Source organism: Pelodiscus sinensis, chromosome 8, assembly GCF_052426305.1.
Source record: "Pelodiscus sinensis isolate ZL-2025 chromosome 8, ASM5242630v1, whole genome shotgun sequence".
NCBI classification, from domain to species: Eukaryota; Metazoa; Chordata; order Testudines; family Trionychidae; genus Pelodiscus; species Pelodiscus sinensis.
In genome coordinates, this window is record NC_143059.1 from 27,342,093 (window position 1) to 27,365,238 (window position 23,146).

General features: G+C 43.1%; 1 protein-coding gene and 1 pseudogene across 2 annotated transcripts in view; one reads left to right on the forward strand and one right to left on the reverse strand.

Annotated features, from left to right (window-relative positions):
- Positions 1-1,816: 1,816 nt before the first annotated feature.
- DNA2 (DNA replication helicase/nuclease 2) overlaps positions 1,817-23,146 on the reverse strand; it is a 56,134-nt gene continuing 34,804 nt past the window's right edge. Inside the window, exons 15-21 of one of the 2 annotated variants that reach the window (XM_075934929.2) lie at positions 22,398-22,591; positions 22,209-22,298; positions 21,924-22,119; positions 7,669-7,758; positions 6,886-7,068; positions 5,048-5,196; positions 1,817-3,071 (exon numbers count right to left, since the gene is read on the reverse strand). In XM_075934929.2, the coding sequence (XP_075791044.2) occupies positions 3,017-3,071; positions 5,048-5,196; positions 6,886-7,068; positions 7,669-7,758; positions 21,924-22,119; positions 22,209-22,298; positions 22,398-22,591 (957 nt within the window). In that variant the 3' untranslated portion in view covers positions 1,817-3,016. Of the gene's footprint in view, positions 3,072-5,047; positions 5,197-6,885; positions 7,069-7,668; positions 7,759-21,626; positions 21,776-21,923; positions 22,120-22,208; positions 22,299-22,397; positions 22,592-23,146 lie in introns of those variants that run through there. The other variant, XR_012905595.2, reaches the window with a different exon arrangement.
- On the forward strand, positions 16,395-18,750 carry LOC149523991 (uncharacterized; annotated as a pseudogene).

The following is a 23,146-nucleotide window of genomic DNA, read 5'->3' on the forward strand; positions in this document are numbered from 1 at the left end:
ACACAGTGGGTGAAGCCCAGCTTCCCTCTGCAAGGTGAGGATGACCATTCCCTGCACCATCAGAGCCAATGTGCTTGCACACAGGCCATGTTCAGAATGCCCTGCTATCCCCAGGAGTGGGAGCTGCCTCGAGACCACACTCATGCTCTGTGGTGTATACATTGTGTGTGGGGGGCGGGGAGATGTCCCCTGCCTCTGTGTAGAGTGGCCTTGCGGAGGGAGGGTGTCCTGCTGTGTCTCACCCCAGAGTCAGGACAATGTCATGCCTCCTCACATACACGTGTGGCTAACAGGGTAAGGCCCCTGCGTGGCAGCCAGCTGGGGCCACATGCCATGGGGTGGCATGGCACATGCTTGCACATGCACAGGTTGCTGTGTGATCCATGGACAGCAAGGCCCACATGCAGTCCCTGGTTTCCATCTCCCCCTGTCCCCGCATAAGGGGGCAGTGATGGCACTCACATGTTGTTGCCTCCCTGGCCTAAGATGACACCGGCAACAGGTCCACTGGGGCAGCTCGGGGGTCCTGGCTCATCTGGGTGGTGATGGCGGCCTCCTCCGGCTCCTGACTCTCCTCCTCGATGCCCTGGTCAGGACCCTCTGCCCCCGGGTTGACGACCACCTGGGGGGCACAGACCGTCCCACCCTCCAGGATGTGGTCCAGGACATCAATATAGGGGCAGGTGTGTGGGTCTGCCCCTGATTGGGAGCTGCCCCCTGTGGTCCTGGCATAGGCCTGCCAAAGATCCTTTGTTTTCATCCACACTGCTCCTGGGTGCATATGTGGCTTTTGCTGGCCATGCTGGCAGCTATTCTGCCATAGACAGCCGCATTCCTCTGTCTAGTGCAGAGATCATGGACGTTGGGGGCATCCCCCCAAAACTGAATAAGGTCCATGATCTCCGCCCTGGACCAAGAAGGCGCCTGCATTTTCTGGCCCCTGGCAGGCTCTTGGGAACTGGCAGACTGGTCCAAGGGAGCACTGGAGCGCTGGCTGCTGGTGGCTTGCTGGCTCATGTTTTGGGACCACTGGGTTAAGGGCAGTGACTGCTGGCTCCGGGCTGGCAGGCCTGGAGCTGGCACAGGCACTGTGGCCAGACTCTACTCCTTTAAGGGCTCCAGGGTTGTGCCCTGAGTGCCCAGCAGGGCACCCTGGGAAGGGCTGGAAGCCCCCTATTTCAAAATAAGCATCTACACAGCGCTTATTTCTAAATAGCAATTTTGAAATTGGCGCTATTCCTCGTGGAATGAGGTTTACAAATTTTGAAATAAGCCCGCTGCTATTTCGAAATAGCAGTTTGGCTGTGTAGACGCTAGGAAAGTTATTTCAAAATAATGGCTGTTATTTTGAAATAGCTTTGCTGTGTAGACATACCCTTACGGAAAAATTCTGGATACCGGATTGCTCCAGCAAGCTTACTAAAGTATTGGAATCAGATTTTTTTTTAAAAACATATTTTACAAGTTTCCCATATTTAGCATCTCCAAAGCCAAAAAGAGAATAGGGCAAGTGTTGTGACAGAGGAAAAACACCTGTGTTTGGCCAATCTCATCAACTGATTTCTGAATCTGTGAGCAGCAAGACCCAACAGGCCATAATGGAGCCAGGCCCAAACCTGCACAAAAGGAGCTGCAGCTGCAAGGTGAATGGCAGTGGTTCAGCACCCACAAAACATTTTTTCACCAGCTGCCTATGTTCTCTACAGGAAAAATGGTAACATATGAGAAGTTAAGGTATACAATAGGTCACTGAGTCTTTATGCATTTCAGCTGAAAATACTGATATTTTGTTTAATTCAAGCAGTCTCATAACTAATTCAATAGTAACAATTTAGCAATTTTTATTACATTACAAATATTACAAAAACAGTGAACAATGGTAAAATAAATGCCAATATCTAATGTATAAAGTTAGGAACAGCTCTTGGCACACAATTTTGACATTAATGGAAAGAAATGTGAAAAAAATGAACAGCATTCATATCTTTCTGAAGAATCAAAAGTTAAAATCTACAAATTAATGTTGGGGTTATAATAGCATACACTGAAGGGTTAATAAGCATGAGGTAGTTCTATTTTAGTGTCCTATACTGTGTCAAAGGGAAATCTGCCATCATTCAAGGAAACTACTTAGGTATGTACATTTCTTAAAATGGTAGCTGCAATTCACTCCCCAACTCAACAATTTCCAAATTAATGTTAATACTGCATTATGAAATCCTAGCCCCATTAAACTCCAAGAGACTCTTCAGTGACTTCAAGGTCAGCTAGGATTTCAACCCTTACTTTTTAAAAAAGTGTTTCACTTGCTAAAATACTTTAATTCTTAAAGTCAAATAGGTATATCAACATCACATTTCTCAGAACTTAAGCAAAAGCTGGAGGAGGATGAAGAAGATAAGTTATCAAGTTAGGTCAGTGTGAGAAGTCAGGATTCAGTTATGAATATAAACATTAAAAAGAGTGCTGTATTCTTACACCTAGGAGCAAATTTTAAAGAGAAACCAACAGGATGGGAATTGCAAATAGAGGAAGCTCATTTTCTAAGCAAGCACAAAAACTCAGTCTTAGAAATTCTTTTTTTTTAAACTGGATGTAAGAACCACATTAAAATCTGCAAACCAAAATGGTCCAAAATTTCTTGTCACTAAAAGTAGTGTCTATTATTTGTACTGAGTACCCCATGAGCAATTTCCTGTTTCCCACCAAGATTTGTGCTTTCACATTTATACATAAATATATATGCAAAGGAAAGTGAAATATGGGAGTAGCTATCTAATACCTCTGGAAGTGCAGATTTTTGTGCTTCTGATATAGCAGCGTCACACTGGTATTAAAATTACCTGTTTTCTTTATAAGAATTTGTACAATATGGTGAAAACAAATGTTTACAGTTTGAGAAACCATATTGAAATCAAATCCATTCAGTACCCATAATTTACTAAGCCATTATTTGCATTTAGCAGCACATTTCGAGAAATAACAAGATGACTTGTCCTCAAATCCATCTTCACAATCATAGCAGGTTACATTGATAGACACGTTCATGGGCCTCTGATGGAAGATTGAAAATGTAATAAAAGTAAAGGAGAATACATTTCAGATACTTGGATAATATTTTGCTCTTGTAAAACAGTTTTTCAGTTCTAGGAGCTTTATTAATTAACATACTATCAACACAATTCCTTTTATATAAATGTCTCTCCCTCCAGATTTTCAATGTCTGAAGAAAATCTGACATTAACATGCTAACCATATCTAGCAGACTATAAGATGGGTAGATAGAAAACTAGGATTTAATAAATGCCTGTTTTGATGCAACTTTAGTTTAAAATGTCAAAAGCATACCCTTGTTCAGTGTTTCCCAAACAGTATGTCTGGATGACAAGAAGATTCTATATGGGGTGCTATGTGCAGGGGCAGATTAGCCCATCACTGAACCTAACCTACTTCTATCAACCTCATGTGAAGTGGAGGCCCAGGATGGGTGTACTGATGAGCAAGCTGGCCTTGCAATGACCCCACTGCAGCAGCTTCTAACCCATGGGCTAGGCCCAGCTCCCCACTTTCAGTTCTGCAATCTCAAGCCTGTAATCACACCACCACTCTCCGAGATTTGGCCCACACAAATTTGATAAGCATAGCATCAGGCTCTATGCAAGCCAATAAGAGCACTTTGCAAGTCACACCCTTTTAGAGCCCTCTTGCCAATTGTGGAAAACAAGCCCTTAAGCTGATTTACAAATCCTTTTCATTTTATGCAAAGCAAACTAGAAGATACAGTTACAAATTTTGGACTCACTTATTAGCCAGATTCAAAACATACCCCTTCATATGTTCAGTTGGTAAAGTTTTGCACTGTAGTAGAGGTTGACCATATAGCACAAGCCATAATTTGTGCACCCTGCAGAGTCTGAAACGTTTAACCAAAATCTTGCTATAGCTTCGTGATAGGTACAATTCCTGACTCCCTAAGGATGAGAAAGCGTAACTATGTAACCATGTATATGGTTAACCAATGAGCCTGGGCTCATCAGTTAACATTTATGGTTACACACAGGCTCCCAGTATGTGCAGGGAGCCAGCTAAAAAGCCGGCTCCAAGCACACAACTGCTCCCACAGAGCCACCTTCCCTCCCCCTCCTCCCAAACAATGCTGCTGTCTCTGGTTAAAAAGCCAGCTCCTCTGGGCACCAGATCCTGGGGAGTGGACTGCTGCTCTACATGTAACCACTGAAATTTTCAGTGGTTACACAGTTATTTAATTAAACACATTTTAACGTACCTAAGACACACAAGACCCAACATTCAATGAAATGCCATTTGACCATAAATCATGAGAGAACACAGAATATGCTTCATGGCACCATTGAGGAGCATCGTACCGATAAGATTTGTAATTAGCCCAAAGGACAAATGATGATGATAAACTCTGCAAGATGAAAAATCAACAATATCTACAAAGTGTTCTGCTGTTCTTAAGAGATTGCCTATTCAACTTCTGTTATTTCATAGTAAATTCAACTCAGTAAGTTACCGAGTACAGGAAACCCTGGCCATTTGCAGTGGATGAGTTCCTGGCACCACCATGAATGGCAAAATTCGCAAATTCTGGGGACCTGGGCTCATGGGATGAGTTCCCCATACCTCCAGAATTCCTCGCGGGGGCTGGGAGTCGCATCGAGTTCCCTGCTGTTCCCCCCTCCTCCTCAGGATGGGAGACATGTGAATATGCAGAATCACGAGAGTCTCCTGTAAGTGGGCTAGTTGCAAACGTGCAATTCTATAGCACTCAGGTGGGAACCACTGCACAAAGTATGGTACTGAAATGGTTTCATATTTTAATGTTCAAAGGGGACTTTCACTGTAACATCCATAACTAAATGGAATGCTGCTGGCAAAAATGCAAGTTACAAATGTAGGTAAATATTAAGGCTGTCTATTCTAAGAATAATGTGCATTTACTGTAAACATAAAAGTTAAATTGAAAAGGCAGTTTCAACACTCAGAGAAAGAGTATAGGATATACAATACACAGGAAAAGGATATCATGGCTTCTGAGTTTAAATGGCAAAATAACTTCTCTAAAGGAGGATAATGGGACAATGATGGAACACAACCCAGCATGATTAATTTGTGTTTGGCTCTTGTAATTGCAACATTAAGACGTCTCCAGTCCATAAGAAGTGTTCCAAGCTGTTGAAATAGAATTCTTTTAATACTCCAACCTTACACTATAAATTTTTAAAAGAATAAAAAGTTTAAAAGTACAACCCATCTTCAAATTTGTAAATCTCAAGGAGGTTATATATATTTCTTAAAAGGAACTCTAGTTAAATTTGGTTCCAAAATAAGTGTTTATAAGTTACGCTAAAAATTTAGTCAACATAAATTATCCATTATTATTTTCGTGCCAATACAAGAGTTAATCACTTATGTTTTCTAGCCCAAATGTTACAACAAAAAGCTAGAAGAGAAAGCATTAAAGTGGTTAGAAACACCGCACACAAAAGTGAAACCCACTACAGGTTGGACCTCCCTGGTCCAGCACTGTTGGGACCTGACCAATGCCAGACAAGAGTTTGCCAGACCATGGGAAGTAAAGGGGGGAGAGGGGGCAGAGAGTGCCAGCCTTCCTGCTGGGCTCCTCTCCCCAACCACCAGAGTACGCTATCCCCAGCCACATGGCATACAGCTCCACCAGCCTGTGGACTTTGCTGCCCTGAGGACCCCGCTGGCCATGCAGCCCTGTGGTGGGGTACGGTGGCCCCCTCTAGCCAGCTCTACTTCCAGTTGTCAGCAACCTCTGCCTCTGGGGTTCTCTGGTCCAGCAACATCTATGGTCCTGCCAGACGACAGATATTGCCGGGCCAGAGAGTCCCAGCCCACAGAGGTTCAAACTGTAGTCTATTTTTTTGTTTAAGTATGATAAAGCCAAAGAGTATGAATGAAGTAAATCTGAATTTAAAATATTTAATTTTAATATAGCTAAGCATACTAGCAAAATGTTGACCAAACCATTGACACTGTATACATAACTGAGGACATTTTTGAAAAAAGGCCTTTTTAACCTGTCTGTATTACTTTGTAAATGCTAACTACCTGTTGGTTTCCCCAGAGTAAGTGCAACTGTTATAGATGTAGTTATGACTAAACTATATGTTCATTAAAAGGTATTTATTAATGCAGGGGTGGGCAATAATTTTTGATGGGGGGCTACTCCAAGATTTTGGGAAGTGGTCAAGGGTTGCACTTTTCTAGGTGGGGGGCAGATGCAAGGTCTGGGAGGAGGTTAGGTACAGAAGGGAGCTTGGGGTAGGGAACGGGGGTGCAGAAGGTGTGGGGTCTGACAGATAGTGAGTTATGATCTGGGACAGGGGAGGGTTCTGGGTGCAGGGGAGAGTTCTGGCCTGGGGGAAGTGTGTAGGAGAGGCTGCAAATTCTGGAAGAAGGTTGTGACCTGTGGGAGGGGGTGCAGAGGCTTTCCATGATGACTTGAGGCAGGTGGAGTTGGTGGCCTGAGGCAAGGAGGTGGAAGGGAAGAGGGAAAAGACAAGGTGCCAAAGGCAGGCTTTGGCCAGGAGGTGCTTACCTCGACAGCTCCAGCAATAGAAGCTGAGAGATTCTGCTTGGCTGGAGGGCTTGGGCTGTGCACAAAAGGCTCCCCCAGCACCCAGAGCAGATAGCCAACAGAGAGCAGCCAGCCACTTAAAGCAGCGTTGGGCTGCTCCACAGCAACTGGCTGCTCTGCGCCTGAGGTCCTGGCAGGCCATATCTTACCCACCCTGTATTAATCTCTTATTTTAAGGATTTTAGTTATAAAATAGTCAACTTTGTGAAATGTCTTCAAATAATTTAGTACTGAACAAAATATGATCCACTCACATTTCCATCATTATTATTCCTAACAAACGATACTATTATGATACTTTTGTCTCTTCCTTGGTATTTGTCCACTGTATTTACTTCCACTGTACTGATACAAGAGCTTGTCATCAAGTCAGTAATTATCTTTAACTGATGTCTGTATGGAGATATGATACCAATATCTGAAGCTTTACAGCCAGCCTAAATAGAAAGAAAAGGCAAGAGTTATTTGAAAACCTGGCAGTGTAGTTAGTTTGTGTTATGTTCTATAAACAAGTATCTCCAAGGAATTTCCAGTGACTAATCAATTATCATAGAAAGTCTAAGCACAGTTATTAGTTAATATCAGGCCCTAAGTTTGGGTCTTCCCTAACACTTTGAGGTGGGGGGGGGGAAGAGGTCCTCAAAGTCCTCATTTCTTCCTTTACTTCATACTTGAAAGAAATCCCATATAACTGATTAACCTTCAGAATGCTGAAAATAGCTCCCATCAGAATATATCAGTCAATCCCACTCCAAGTTTGTTCTAGGAGTCCATGAAGAGAAAGAGGTACTTGTCCATTTCTACAAGGACCTAACATGCTGCCTCAATGTACTCCTTTGGGAGAGTACAGGAAACAAAATGAGATCCTGAATTATAACTGCTGCATTAGATGGCTATTGAACCAACCTTCAGTTTACTTTTGATGTTCCAGTACATTCTCAAACAAAACAACTTGCCATTCTGCAGTGGTTGCATACTACTGTTAAAGTATAACTTTTTGCCCCCTCCCTCTAGACATCATATTAAAAGAAAAATACCTTAATAAAGGAGGAAGCGAGGAAGAGTACTATTTTAGCTTCTGTCATGTTACTTACACCACCTTTTTCTGCCTGTTCTGGTGCTGGAACCTGTACACAAAAGTAAATGAATATTATATGCAATAAGTTCAGTAATTCAGTGAAATAGTTTTACATTAGCAAGTGTAATGCAAATACTCAAATCACACCTTTTATCCTAAACCACCAAGAACTTTATCAAGAGGACTATCCCTCTTTTACAGCTGGAAACCTGAAGCACAAGGCAGCCTGACTAATGTCACAGAAAATTCTGTCTTATCAATGGACTTTTTACTCTAGGAAAAGTCAGTGTTCATAGTGGGGATTCCCTATCTGTATGGTAAGTAGAGGCAGACTTTTTTTTTTTAATTTTTTAAACTGAACTTTGGTCTTAGGGCTATCCCTCAAAAAGAACTCTCCAGAATAGCATTATTTCAGCTTTAGAAATAAAATTTCTAAATGCTCTTCAATTGAAACCACTTATACCAGAGTTCTGACAAGGAAAAGTTTATAGCTGATTACTTCCTTCCTTCTAGCAATTCTCACAGAAAGAACGGTTACTTAGCTCGTAACTGTGATTCTTCAAGATGTGTTGCTCATGTCCATTCCAATTAGGTGCGTGTGCGCAGCGTGCACACGTCGTTGAAAGTTTTTCCTTCAGCTGTACCCAGCGGGGAGCCCCTTGCAGTGGCGCTGGTATATCGGCCCATATCTATCTCTGCTGGCCCCCTCATCCACTCCATTCCTTCTTACTGGAATACTCTGGAGAAAGGGCGGCAGGCGGGGATTTGGAATGGACATGAGCAACACAGCTCGAAGAATCACAGTTGGGAGGTAAGCAACCGTTCTTTCTTCTTAGAGTGATTGCTCCTGAGCATTCCAATTAGGTGACTCCAAAGCAGAACCTATGGAGGAAGGCCGGATGTTGAAGCTACAGTGGAGTGGAAGACCTCCCTGCCCAGGTCAGCGTCTTCCCTGGCTTGATGCTTTAATGCATAGTGATTGGTGAAGGTATGGACAGAGGACCATGTCATGGTTCTGCAGATGTCCAGGATGGGAATCTGCACCATGAAAGCGGTGGAGGCTGCCACAGCTCTCCTGGAGTAGAGCCAGTACGCCCATTAGGGCATAGCCCTCCTTGAAACAAGTGGTTATCCAGGAAGAAATCCGCTGGGAGGACACGGGTTGACCGCGATGGCCACAAAGAGTTGCAGTGACTTCCTGAATGGTTTTGTCCTGTCTAAGAAAAAAGCTAATGCCCTGCGCACATCTAAAGTGTGTAAAGCCTGTTCTTTCCCAGACGCGTGCAGCTTGGGGTAAAAGACTGTCAGGAAAATATCCTGGGAGGTGTGGAAAGTAGACACCACCTTGGGCAGAAAAGCTGGCTGGGGGCACAGCCTAACCATGTCTTTGAAAAACACTGTGTAGGGGTGATCCAAGGTGAGCGCTCTGAGTTTGGATACCCACCTGGCAGATGTGAGTGCCACCAGGAAAGACACCTTATAAGATAGGTACAGAAGGGAGCACGTCACTAAGGGTTCTAACGGGGGTCCCATAAGTTTGGAAAGGACCAGGTTTAGGTCCCACCGGGGGACAAACTGGCAAACGTGTGGGTAGAGCCTGTCCAACCCTTTCAGAAATCTGTTGCCAATTGGTTTAGCAAACAGGGTTTTCCCTCCCTTCCCCTGGGTGGAAGACAAAAATGGCAGCCAAGTGCACCCTTGATGGACGAAGAGAAGTCCTGGAGCCTAACAGGTAATCCAGGATCAAGGGGATCGCAGCCCGCCTTGGGTATACCCCTTCTGGGCAGCCCAGATACCAAACTGTTTCCACTTAGCCAGGTATGTGGTCCTAGTGGAGGGCTTCCTGCTATCCAGTAGGACTTCCTGGACCTGTTCTGAGCACTGAAGTTCCTCGGCCGTTAGCCATGGAGCTCCAGACTGTCAAATGCAGCAAGTGCGGGTCCGGATAGCAGAGCCTGCCTGAGTCCTGAGCAATCAGGTCCGGGAGCAGCAGGAGGGTCATGGGTCGCTCAAATGACAGGTTGAGAAGGGTTGAGAACCAGTGCTGCTTGGGCTAGGCCAGGACGATTAAAATCAGGGATGCCCTGAACTCCAGCAACCTGAGCAAGACCTTGTAGATTAGCAGGAGTGGTGGGAAGGTGTATAGTAGGCCCTGCAGCCAGGGGAGAAGGAGAGCATCTCCCAGTGAGCACTGTCCCTGTCCCATGAGGGAGCAGAATTGGTGGCACTTACTATTCTGCCCTGTGACGAAGAGGTCCAGTGGGGAGACCCCCATGCAGGGAAGATAGATTGGGCTACATCTCACCTCAGAGGCCATTTGTGTCCTGCAAAGGACCTGCTCAGTTTGTCCACCAGAACGTTTTGGGAGCCCGGGAGGTAAGCAGTGAGGCGGTAAAGTTTGTGGATGATACTAAACTGTTTAAGATAGTCAAGACAGAAGCAGACTGTGAAGAACTTCAGAAAGATCTCACCAAACTGAGTGATTGGGCAACAAAATGGCAAATGCAATTTAATGTGGATAAGTGTAAAGTACGTACAGTATGATGGGGGCTAATTTGACTATGACAAATCAGGAAAGAGATCTTGAAGTTATCATGGATAGTTCTCTGAAAACTTCCACAGTGTGCAGACGCGTTTAAAAAGGCAAATAGGATTGTCGAAGTAAGAAACTTCTGTGTGTTTAGGCGGCTAAAAACAGCTTTATTGATCAATAAGGCACAAAGTGAGAAAAACATGACCCTGGCAGAACCGGGCTCAGTCAGGCTGTTCAACACAATCAATCCTAGTATTTAATACCCTTAACCAAACAAATCTGACATCAGGGCAAGAAATCAAAGTGAACTTCAAAGAGAAACTACTATCAGCAAAGAAACAGGTATTAGGGAGTAGGAGCTTCAGTTCAAAATAGTTCATTAATGCATTCCAACAGCTCATCCTCCTGGCTCTTCTCACATCGGTGAAGGTCAGTTCACTTTCTAGCGTACGTGCAGAAGCAGGCAACTTAAATGGCTTCTGTGATACAAATGGCTTCTAGCTAAATATGAAATGGTTTCCACAGGATATTAGGAATTATTAAGAAAGAGATAGAAAATAAGACAGAATATCTTACTGCCCCTGTATAAAACTATGGTACGCCCACATCTTGAATACTATACACAGATGTGGTCTCCTCACTTCAAAAAAGATATTTTGGCCTTAGAAAGGGTTCAGAAAAGGGCAACTAAAATGATTAGGGGTTTGGAACGGGTCCCATATGAAGAGAGGTTAAAGCGACTGGGATTTTCAGTTTAGAAAAGAGGAGACTTAAGGGAGATATGATAGAGGTATATAAAATCATGAGTGATGTGGAGAAGGTGAATAAAGAATAGTTATTTATTAGTTCCCATAATAGAAGAACTAGAGGACACCAAATTAAGTTAATGGGTAGAAGGTTTAAAACTAATAAAAAAAATAGGTATGTAGCTGTGTAGTAGTTCTTCACACAGCACGTAGTCCACCTGTGGAACTCCTTGCCAGAGAAGGCTGTGAAGGCTAGGACTATAACAGTTTTAACGAGAAGCTAGATAATTTCATGGAGGTTAGGACCATAAAAGGCTATTAGCCAGGGGATAGAAATGGTGTCCCTGGCCTCTGTTTGTCAAAGGCTGGAGAAGGATGGCAGGAGACAAATCGCTTGATCATTGTCTTTGGTCCACCCTCTCTGGGGCACCTGGTGCTGGCCGCTGTTGGCAGACAGGCTACAGGGCTAGATGGACCTTTGGTCTGACCCAGTACGGCCATTCTTATGTTCTGAGGTACGAGGCCATCAGGTGGATATCTGCCCCGATGCAAAGTTCCATAGGTGAATCACCTCCAAGCACAGGCGAGGGGAACGGGCCCCACCTTGCTTGTTTATGTACGCCACTGCTATTGTGTTGTCCGATAGGACGAAGACAGACTTGCCCCTGAGGTGGGGAAGGAAAACCACACAAGCCGGTCGGAGTGCCCGGAGCTCCCGGATATTCATATGCAGGGAGATCTCGTCCGCAGACCACATACCTTGCGTGTGAAGATCTCCCAAGAAGGCTCCCCAGCTGGCATCCAATGCGTTCATGACGCATCGGGTGGACGGTTCTGGCCTGGAAAATGGTACCCCCATGGAGACCTCTGCCTGGTTGGTCCACCAGTTCAGCGCGAGGAGGATGGAAGCGGGGAGCGTCACCAGCCTGTCCCATGAATGGATGATCGGGTTGTGGGCTCACGATAGCCACACCTGTAGCGGACGCATGAGCAGCCTGGCATGTTGCACTACATAAATGCAGGCGGTCATGAGACCCAGGAGACGCGTGCAAGTCTGTGCGGTGGGTCACTGGAAAGTTCTGAAACACCCTGACCGCCGCCTGTATCACGATAAACTGGGACTTGGGTAGGGAGGCTCTCGCTGAGGTAGAGGCCAGGGTGGCTCCCACAAACTATTATTGGAGTGGGCGTTAGGGACGACTTGTCCAGGTTTAACAAAAGACCTAGATCATCCAAGAGTGCGCACACTATGGTGATGTGCGTTCACACCTGTGATTCTGAGTTCCCCCTCAGGAGCCAGTCGTCTAGATTAGTGATGTGAGGTGAGAATATTCTCTGGAGAATATTCTTCAAGAACGAGAATATTCTCCAAAAGATTATTTCCAGAGAATTTTTGAGAATTTTCTAATTTTTCATTTCCTCTTGAAATAATATATTGTATTCAACTTTTAGAGCACCCTGAATGTTAAAGAACTTTCTTGATCATTCAAGATAGTTTGAGAACATTATGGAACTTTCTAGAACATTCATGAGTCAGGAATTCTGATTGTTATGGAACTTTCTGGAAGAATCATAAAAAGTATATGAAGAGGCAATAACACATTTATTCTCTTCTGTGAAAGATGAAATTGTGTTTTCATCAGTATGAAAAGAAGAACTAAACCTAAAAGTGATGTGTGAGATTAGTTCCTTCATAAAACAGCTACAAAGTGTTATATGACTGTAAGTACTGCAAGGTTGACTACATCAGAAACGCAACAAGGATGAGAAAGCATATTTCCAATTGTTTGAAGACTCCTGCTTACATCAAGGAAAAGGCAACAAAATTCTGAGAGTCCAGAAGCAGATCATCTCAACATCTATAGAACACTGTGATAGTAAATTTACATCACCACCTTCTAGTTCAGCCAAAGTGTGTCACTCTATAAGTCTTTACTTTGATTCTATGAATGAAACTAAAAACAAAGTTTTGGATGAATTTTTTGCACGAGCTATATTCTTATCAGCAGGGCTCGACAATTTAGGTAATCTACTAGCCACAGGCAAGTAGATTATAGCCTGGCACGGCACCGCAATCAGCACATGAGCAGTGTGCTGAACCACACGGCTGGCGAGCCCTGCTCATCGGGATCGCCTATTTCACTGGTTGAAAATGAAGATTAGATTACTTTCATGCAAAAATTAAGACCATTTTACAAGATGCCATCCAGGTACACACTTTCTAACAAAATTTTGGAAGCTGAATATCAACGTGTTGATGCTCTTATAAAAACAAAAATTGCTGAAGCCTCTTCTCTTGCACTGCAGTGTGATGCTTGGAGCAACCAAAGAAATGAATCTGTTATAAATTTTATTATATCAACACCCCAACCAGTGTTTTACAAGATAACTGTAACAATATTGAACGCCATACTGCTGAGTATATGGCATTCCTTATGGAAGAAATAATGACAGAAATAGGCACTGAAAAATTCGGTGCCATTGTCACTGATAATGCTGCAGCAATGGTGAAATCCTTATCAATGCTTAACGAAAAATACAATCACATGGCTATGTACACTTATGCTGCTCATACACTAAATTTGTTAATTGGTGACGTCAGTAACCTAAAGTCTGTTCAAGAAACTGAAGCTACCTGTAAAACTATCATGAAGGAAATTAACAAATCACAAGTTCTACAAGCTCATTTTACTGCATTTGAAAAAAGGAAAAATCAAATTTCTGCACTTAAATTGCCAGTTAAAACTAGGTGGGGTTCCATTTTGTATTGTTTGAAAAGCTTATTGAAATAAAAAAATGTCTTAAAATGCCTTGCTGAAGATTTACAGACTAAACTGAGCAATCGTACCAGAAATTCAATTCTGGATGAAGATGTATTTTGGGTACGGGTCCAAAAACTGCATGAACTGATAAGTCCTGTTGTTAAATGGATTACATTGAATATGACCAGCCAAAAATGAGCAAAGTTCCTGAATGTTTCAGGGAATTAAGTGATCATTTTGATAGGCTACTTCCCAAAAGTTCCCAAACTAGAAAAACAGGACGTGATGAAAAGTTTTAAAAAAAGAAAAGATATGGCTCTAAGAGACATTCACTATGCTGCAAATATTCTAGATCCAAAATCCAATGGTGAGTGCCTTACTAGAAATGAACAAATACGAGGAACTGAATTCATCGATAAATTAGTCACAAGAATGCATGGCACTGATCACTCAGCAAAAGTCATTGCAGAGCTTGCAGAGTATAATGCTAAAGAAGGTTTTTTTTGGAAAATCATATGTAACAAAATCAGCTGGCTCAGTAGATGCAGTAACATGGTGGTAAGATATTTGCTATGGATCAAAATTAGGGAAAGCAGTGATCAACATACTGAATATGCCACCAACAATGGCAGCAACTGAAAGAAGTTTCAGTACTTACAGTATCATTCATAATGCAAAAAGAAACAAGTTAACACAAAAAAGGGCAGGCAAGCTGACATTCATAGCCCATAATATAAAGCTTCTTAAAAACCCAAATGATGCTCCATTGAAATCCCCAAGAGAAAAAAGGAAACAGAACCAGAGAAATGAGGAAGAAGAAATTGTTGATGCTGAAGAGAAAGAAGAAGTCACTGAAGAGGATAGGTATGAGAAAGAAGAAGAGATAGAAATATATGGGTCAGATTCGGAAAGTGCAGATTCTGACTAGACCTTTATTCAATCCAGAAAGTTAAAGATATTTGTATCCTGCAACAGAAGATTTGTAATAAAAGTTCTAGTAATTTAAACCTGTCTTTTTTTCTTTACTTTCCCGAATTTTCATTTTAACAATTGGAAACTTTCATGGATTCTTGAAGTTTTATTAAAGACATTATTGTAAATAGTAAAATTCTTTAAAAACTATTTAACATGTATTTAAGAGAAAATTCTCAAAAATTCTCGCATTGGAAAATATTCTCAAGAACATTCTCGAGAATATTCTCCGAAAGTTTATTCTCAAGAATTTAACATCACTAGTCTAGATAGGGGAACACCTGGTACCCCTTCTTCTGAGTGCAGCAGCTACCACTGCCATACACTTGGTGAAGACATGAGGGGCTGTGGAAATACCAAATGGGAGGGCCCTGAATAGGTAGTAGTCCGGGCCCACAATAAATCTGAGGAATTTGCAGTGGTGGGAGCAATGGAAATGTGAAAGTAAGCGTCTTTTAAGTCAAGGGCAGCATACCAGTCTCCGGGGGGCTAGTGAGGGAATTATGGATGCCAATGTTACCATTTTGAACTTTGCTTTGGCGATGAAGGAGAAGAAATGGGGAGACTAGAAGGTTGCCCTCGTAGGTCCCGTCAAAACCCCTGACCGGGACAGGAGGGTTTGTTTGGGGGCCCATGGTTATGATCGGGGTCAGGCGAGGGCGATGCCTGCTGTTCCTACCGTTACCGCTTCTGCTCCTACAGCGGGAGAAGTCAGTACATGGACTCTGAGGAGGTGCTCTAGGAACATTCCTAATGGGGAAGGGGTGCCTCAGGGTAGCTGGGGTGTGCATGCCCAATGATTTTAGGGTAGCACAGGTGTCTGAGGCCATGGAGCATCTGATCAGTTTGCTCAGAAAAGAGCGAGGGGCCTTCAAAAGGGAGGTCTTGTATGGTGTTCTGGAGTTCTAGGAGAACCCCAGAACCCTGCAGCCAGGAACTGCAGCGTAAGACCACCCCGAAAGCCATTACTAAGGCAGCAGCGTCCGCCACGTTTAGAGCCACCTGGAGAGCCGCCCTAGAAATCGTTCTCCCCACTTCATAGAGAGCTTTGAATTCAGCATGGGATTCTCGGGGGAGTAGGTCCATGAATTTGTCCATTGAGGCCCAGGTGTTAAATGCATACTGGGACAAGAGGACCTGTTGGTTTGCAATGCGGTACTGGATACCACTGGATGCGTAGACCTTCCGGCCTAGCAGGTCAGTTTTCTTGGCCTCCCAGTTCTTAGGGACAACAGCGGGCTGACCGTTTCTCTCTCTCTGATTCACGGCTTGTACCACGTGAGAGCTCAGTGGGGGGTGGGAAAAAAAGATGCTCATTATCCTCCTGGGGGGACAAAGTATCTCCGTTCAGCCTGTTTATCCGTACAAGGGATGGATGCGGGAGTCTGCCACAAGGCTTTGGAGATCTTAGTCACCATTTTGTGAATTGGGAGGCCTACTCTAGGCCTAACTTGCAATGTATAAATAAAAATTTATATTATGTATATTAAAAATATTTCTTATTTCTTATTTCGTTACAACTGCAAGAAACATGTTAAAATATTAAAATATACTTTAATAATAATAATATTGTGTAAAAAGAAAATGCGATCTTTTTGTCGAGAAAATCCAAAATAAATTTAAAGTACCTTAAGTACATTATCAAAAAATGTAATGCTTTTGTTCACTGCTTTTCGACAATCATAACAAGAAACATTTAGATGCGATAGCTGCACAAGAAGATTTGGCCATGGCTTCAACAAAAAACATGAAATCTGCCCCTCATGATTGATAGCCGATTTACAGAAAAGGATCTCAACGATGTCTTTACTTTTGAATTCAAAAAGCCCAAATTTGGGCTTTTGGGAAAAGCAAAGAAATCAGCAACGTGCAAGGTGGAAAAGGAAGTGAATGGAGAGCTCAAACCACATAGCTTCAAGACAAGTGAAGCACGTGCCATGAAAAGTTTCAACCTTTGGCAGCATATAAAACGTAACCATCCTGAAAACTATGATGCTCTGGTTACAAAAAAGGACCAAGAAGATGAGTCAAAACAGAAAGCTGAGGCGACCGAACGACGTTCATCTGGCTCTTTGAAAACTCTTGGAGAAGATTTTTTGCGGAGCTTCATCTGAAAAGAAACCCAAAATGGAGTAAACAAAACTTGACTCATATTTGAAGTCCTCAAAGGTTACAGTCACCATGGATGCTAATACTTTCCGTGACGGGCTGATGGAAATGGTTTGCTTGCGTGCAACACCGCTCACTTCAGGATAAACAAAGGATTCCAAAAAACTGCAGGTAAAATGGGTCGACTGCTGGGTGTTTCGACAGGGCACGGTGCGGTTCGTCGGGGCATGATGCAGTTCGTCATTTAGTTGTCAGCACAGCTGAGTCTGGTCGCGAAGAGCTCAAGAAAACTTTGGAGCAAAAATTGTGCTACCTGAAAATGGATGCGGCAACCCATGGAAACAGAAATTTCCTTGCAATCAATGCTCAGTACTACGAAGAAGGAAAAGATAAAGCTGTGGTAAAAACCTTGGACATAATCGACACTGAAGGGTGTCACAATTCTATGTGAAAAGTCAAGTAAAAGCTATTTTAGAAAAATTTGGGATCGGTGAAATGCAAGTGCTGAGCATCTGCACTGACGATGCAGCAAACATGACGTGTGCTGACAAAAATGTCTGCAGGGACAATGAAACCATTTCTACCTCTGAGAACAGGGATGTGGACAGAACTGAAGCTATTTTGCCTGATGAAGGAACTAAAGGAATGGATGAAATCGAACTCAATATGGATGCTACTGCACAATGGGTTAATGACCCTAGCCTCATTCTTCCAACAGGGCTTCATGAGGACGACTCAAAAGTCCAACTGATGAGGTGTGGTATTCACACTTCTGTTAGCAATCTGGGATGGACTGAACAAAGAACATGCAAAGAAATTTCTGGCAAAAATTCGACAAGTTGTTGTCAAACGATGAACCCCAAGTATTCAAAGTGTTGTGCTTGATCTACATGGGGTAACAATCATTGGATACTGTGACTCACTGGGGTTCAACATTTGCGATGATTGATCGGCTTCTTGTTTTTTAATCTTACTTTGAACAAGTGGCTGCTGCTGGAACAAGAGAACTCAAGTTAACAAAAGCTGAATGGGACAAAGTGAAGAACCTGTGAGACCTCCTGGAAAAGCCAAACCAAACAACCGTGAATCTTCAAGCTGTCGATGTAACCCCGGGATTTTTGAAGAAGGAATGGCGAAAACTGTCAAAATTCTTGCAAGGAAATGGTGGACAAATTGCAGAAGGAATTCTATCCTCCATGCAGAAACGAGAAGAGAAGCTTTTTGACAATATTCATTTCCTTGCTGGAGTTTATGTTGACCCTTGCTGGAGTTTAGGTCAGATTCTTCTTACCTCAAGGGAAATACCAAGGCAAGGAAGGGCTTCTTGATATTGCTCAACGACTCGAAAAACAAAATCTATTGCTACATTTGAACTCAGCAAAAGAAGTTGAAGAAAACAAAACACAACAAAAGGAGTCATTAACAATCGAATTTGCGGTTTCGGAAAGTTCACATCCTTCAGAAATAACAGGCTGTTCTCAAACTTCGGCCTCCACTCTGAACTTGTTCGAGCATCCAATCCCTGAGACATCTTCAACCATCACAGGGAAATGGAGATAATTCAAGCACCAATTCTTCAGAAGATGATAATTTCGAAAAGGAATTGGATAAACAAGAAAGACGCTGGCGAGTTTCTGTGATTCATAATTGTAATGAAGCATTATTTGAGAGAAACTTTCAGGAAGGTTGAGGCGATGGAGTCTATTGGTAGGCTAAAACTTAATTCTGTTTTTGAGGCCATTCACAGCTACCCACACCGCATTCAGGCTGCCTGTAGAATTGCTTTGAGCATGCCAACAACTCAAGCTAGTGTAGAGTGACTGTTTTCACCTTTAAAGTTAATTTTACATGATCTGTGGCAGGCTATGAAAGATGACTTGATTGCTGCAATAATTTTTTACAGATTAAATTATGAATGAGTCTAGTTTATATCATTGATTACATTTAAATTGTTTTAAAACTGAATAAAAATGTTCTCAAAATTACAGTATGCACTTTTTTATTTAGTTAAAATTAATTTGAGTCGGAGCGTGGAGCGGAGTTGGAGCGGAGCTGGAGCAATCACTATTGGTGCCGGAGGGGAGCAATTCAAAAATGTGATTGCTCCAAATCCCTGCTCCCCACAATGCATAAGTTAATCCATTTGGCGAGGAAGAGTTTAGATGCCTGAAGACATTGGAACTCCACATGAAAGAACACAAACAAGAAGCCTGACCTTCTCAATGATTCGGTGTACCTGAAGCAAACCTTTGGTGATTATACCACACCTTTTCTGTTTTGGAAAAAAAATTGCTGGGACAATAGAATTAAAATAATTCACCTTTGGTAAGGAAAAATTCTAGAGTCTTATACCCTCCTTATTATCATGCCAGCTTAAGATACATCTAGCAGACATGCTGGCAACCAAGAAGCAAGTTTTATTAAACTAGAAAAGCCTAACAGCTTAGATCAGTGTTTCCCAAATGGTGCTCTGCGGAACCCTGAGGTTCTGAAAATTTTTTTTGCTCCCTCACCCCCAGCAAAACCCGTAGACAGCTCCCATTGGGACTTTGCCGGCGAGAACAGGCTTCTGAGGGCCGCTCCACCACCAACTGCCCCACCCCTGCGCACAGCGCAGCCCCTCCTCACCCTGCAGGACTGCCCTGTCCCAGTGCCTTGCAGCCGCTTCCTCCTAATGTGCAGGTGGTAGTGTTTACAGTGGCAGCGGCTGCTGCTGCTGGGAGGTGGAGCTGGAGGAGTGGCCAGAGCTGAGGAGCTGCTCTTGGACCTCGGCGTGTTTTTTATCTACTGACTGTGTGGAAGCTGGCTCAGGCTCTTCTGCCCCCCCCCCCCCCTTGAGGTGCGCTTGGGCTTTGCTGCCCCCCATGTGCTGCTTCTCTCTCTCTCCCCTGCACCCCTTCCCAGCCTGCTGGGGAAGTGTCAGTTTGATCAGGCGGGGAAGGTCAGGGTTTCTACACCCCCTCCACCCCCCGCTCAGCGCTGCCAGCAGGAAGCATGGCCTGGTGCTGCAGCTATGCTGGGTTCCCCGCTGCATGGGCTAGGCTGGGCTGAGCTGGCCTGGGGAGGGGGGGGCTGCAGCAGGGTGCCAAGCCAGGTAAGCATTCCCCCTCATGCCCAGACCCTGCACCCATATCCCCCTCACCCCCCACCAAGAGCCCGTATTCCCAGCTTGCTCTGACACCCTGCCTCAAGTCCCCTCTTGTACCCTCCCCCCTGGCCAGGCATCCTGCCCCAAGACCCCTCTTGTACCCTCCCCTCCTGGCCAGCACCTGCCTCAGGACTCTTCTTGTACCCTCACTCCTGGCCAGACAACTCTTCCCCAGGCTTTCTCCTGCACTCTTCTTCCTGGCCAGGACACTGCAGATCATCTTTGATTTATACACAAACATCATGAAGTATTTTCCAACCATAAATGACAATAACTGGATTTGAAATCCATTAAGTATAATGGGAAAGTCAGTCAGTTTTTCTATGCAAGATTATGAAAACCTAATCAAAATCACTTGAGATGGCCAATTTATACAAAAATTTAAAGAAGTTTCTCTGATTACGTTTTGAGGCGGCTTATGTAAAGAATATTCAGCTTTATCAAGCTGTGCAATGTTAGTTTTTGAGCTTTATTTTTTTGTACACATTAAATGTGATTTGTTTTTAAATATGTGCAATTACACTAAATATTTATTGCATGACCTTATTTAGCATTTGTTCATTATTCTTATCCTTACTTATGGGGGGAGGGAGGCGTGTGTGTGTCACGGTTCTCAGGTCCGGCAGCTTTTTTTTTTTTTTGCTCAACAAATTTTTACCTAGGGTTCCATGGCCAAATAAAATGGGGAAACACTGGCTTAGATGAACAAATGATTAGAGTTTTTAGCACCAGCGGTAAATCCCACCAGTGCTAAAACCTGCAGATTGCTCTGTCTGCAGGTTTAGCCAGTTTGACTGCTTTGAGAAATCATGTGGCCTGGAAAATTTCAGCTGAGGAGGTTAAGGATGCCATGTATAAGACACTGCTTAAGTCTGATACCTAATGTTCTGCAACGTTAAACAACTGTCCCTTGTCCATACTGTTCTGAAAGAAATCTAGAATAGGGGAAATTCCAGGGTCCTTGGGATTTTTGTCAGTTGGGCACCATAAGCTAAATCATGCCCAGATGGAGAAGCAGCCCTTTACTGTTGAAGTCCACGTGGAAACCAGTATAATCCTGATTCACCTTGGAGGAGAGACAGGATGCACTTAAAGCTTTCCTCTCAATAATTGTGCTGTCAGATATAGACATCTTGGGTCTGAAGAGACAAAGATCTTGGTGAATGATTTGTGGAATTGCTGGTAGATGATACAGTGAAGGTGGGTTCCAATGCCAACCCTCCAAGTCTGAAAACTAATTTTTGCATAGCAAATATGGAGTTAGCACTATCAATATTGCTTCCTCTCATTCCATCTTTTCAGTCATTCACTGCAAGCAAAAGTTGTGGGAATGCATAAAAAAGCACTTCAGCCACCTACATGAAAAAATATCTGTGCCTAGTGATCTCTGCCAGCTGTTCTCTGGCAAAATACTGTGTCAAACTTTTTGATCCAGGTTAAGCAAATCCACTGATGGAAGTTCAAATGTCTGTGAGATCATGTGTGAGACTTCTCTAAGCTGCTATCCAAGACTCTTTGACCTCATAATAATGAAGTTAGTTCATTTCAAGAAATGTAACACATCTAGGATTTTCTATGTTAAAGATGCTAGATTCCAAAAACATTAAGACAATAGCCAATGCTCAGACTTCTGAATTGACTGCTTACCATGAAGTGTGGTATTTATAGCAGTAGCTGTACAGCATAAGCATACAGAAATGAGAATGTCTCTTGGCTGAATATTTTCAGTTAATACAGCATTTCAAGTTTGGAACACTTCCTTCCAGTTGCATACCAACTTTTATTAGGGCTACAAACTGAAAGAAATCCAGAATAGGAAATTCTATAAGTTGGACAAGGGAAACACATAAGAATTACCTTTAAACTATTTAACTACATTGCAGATGTGGTCTTCAAACATGAAAACAAAAATGCAGTATTTTAAAGAATGCAACCAAAGTTTACCTTCTCTGTGTTAAGAAAACACACAGGATTGTTGGGCTCAAGTGTTTCTTTCAACCATGTTTCTGAAGAATCTGCAAATAATTCCAGCTCCAGGTTTTTTAAGTTTGGCAGGTTAACAGTGGCTTTGGACACTTTCTCTGAGCCACATTCCAGTTTGCCTTCATATATCAGCTTGTTACTTAGTGACATAATTTTACTATGGAGTTGAAAAACAAAAGCAATGTTCAGTCTTACAGATCAAAATTTACATTAAAAAAATCACCAGTAACAACTAGTTTTAAATACCTATTCATTCTGTACTGCACAGTTAACTGCACAACAGCATTCTTGTTTTTTTCCAGCCTCTTAAACAAACTTTCGCTCATGCCAAGATCTCTGTTAGAAAAATCAGATGTATAAGTCAGTGCCTGGAAAAGACCACTTGTTGCCCATCCCATACGTGCTTTATGTTTTTCCAACAGCATTTTATCTTACCTGGCTTCTGTATTGTGTACAAGTGGAGGTAACTGTTGATGGTCCCCCACCAGCACAAACTTATCTGAATAGAAGAGTGGACCCAGGCAGATTGGCTGGCTTATTTGAGAAGCCTCATCCACTATGCAGAAGTCAAACCGTTTCCGAGCAAAAACTGGATGGTTTACTCCCATACATGTTGTTGCAACTATTGGCTGAAAATTCAGACATATCTTACAGATAGAAAGGCATTTTCTTCCCTTTTCCCATTTTATATTTTAAATACAATTTCTACATGAATAACTTTTAATCAAATAAACCTACAGATTTATTTTATAAAACCCAACAACAATACTGGGATAGGGATGTAAGCAACTAGTCAACTATCCAATAAGCAAAAGCTTTTGCTCATCGGATAGTCGAATAGTCCTTCGACTAGTTGCTTCCCTTCTCAGAGGCAGCAAGGGGGGGGGAGGATACAGCAGGATCCGGTGCTGGGGGGAACTGACTTAAAAGTTGGTTCCCCCCAGCACTGTCTCCGTGGAGGCAGGGGGTAGTGGGAGATGGGCGTGAGCCTGGAAATACTGGATTCCCGGCTCGCACTTAGTCCCAGATGCGCCTCTGCTTTTTAAATGTATTAAGAGCCGACAGGCCAGACACTAACCCTGCTGAGGCTCCTTGCTTATCAACTAATCAATAGAAGATCCATCCACTAGTCAATTAGTTGAATAAACTAAATTTAACATCCCTTTACTGCATCTGACAAAGTG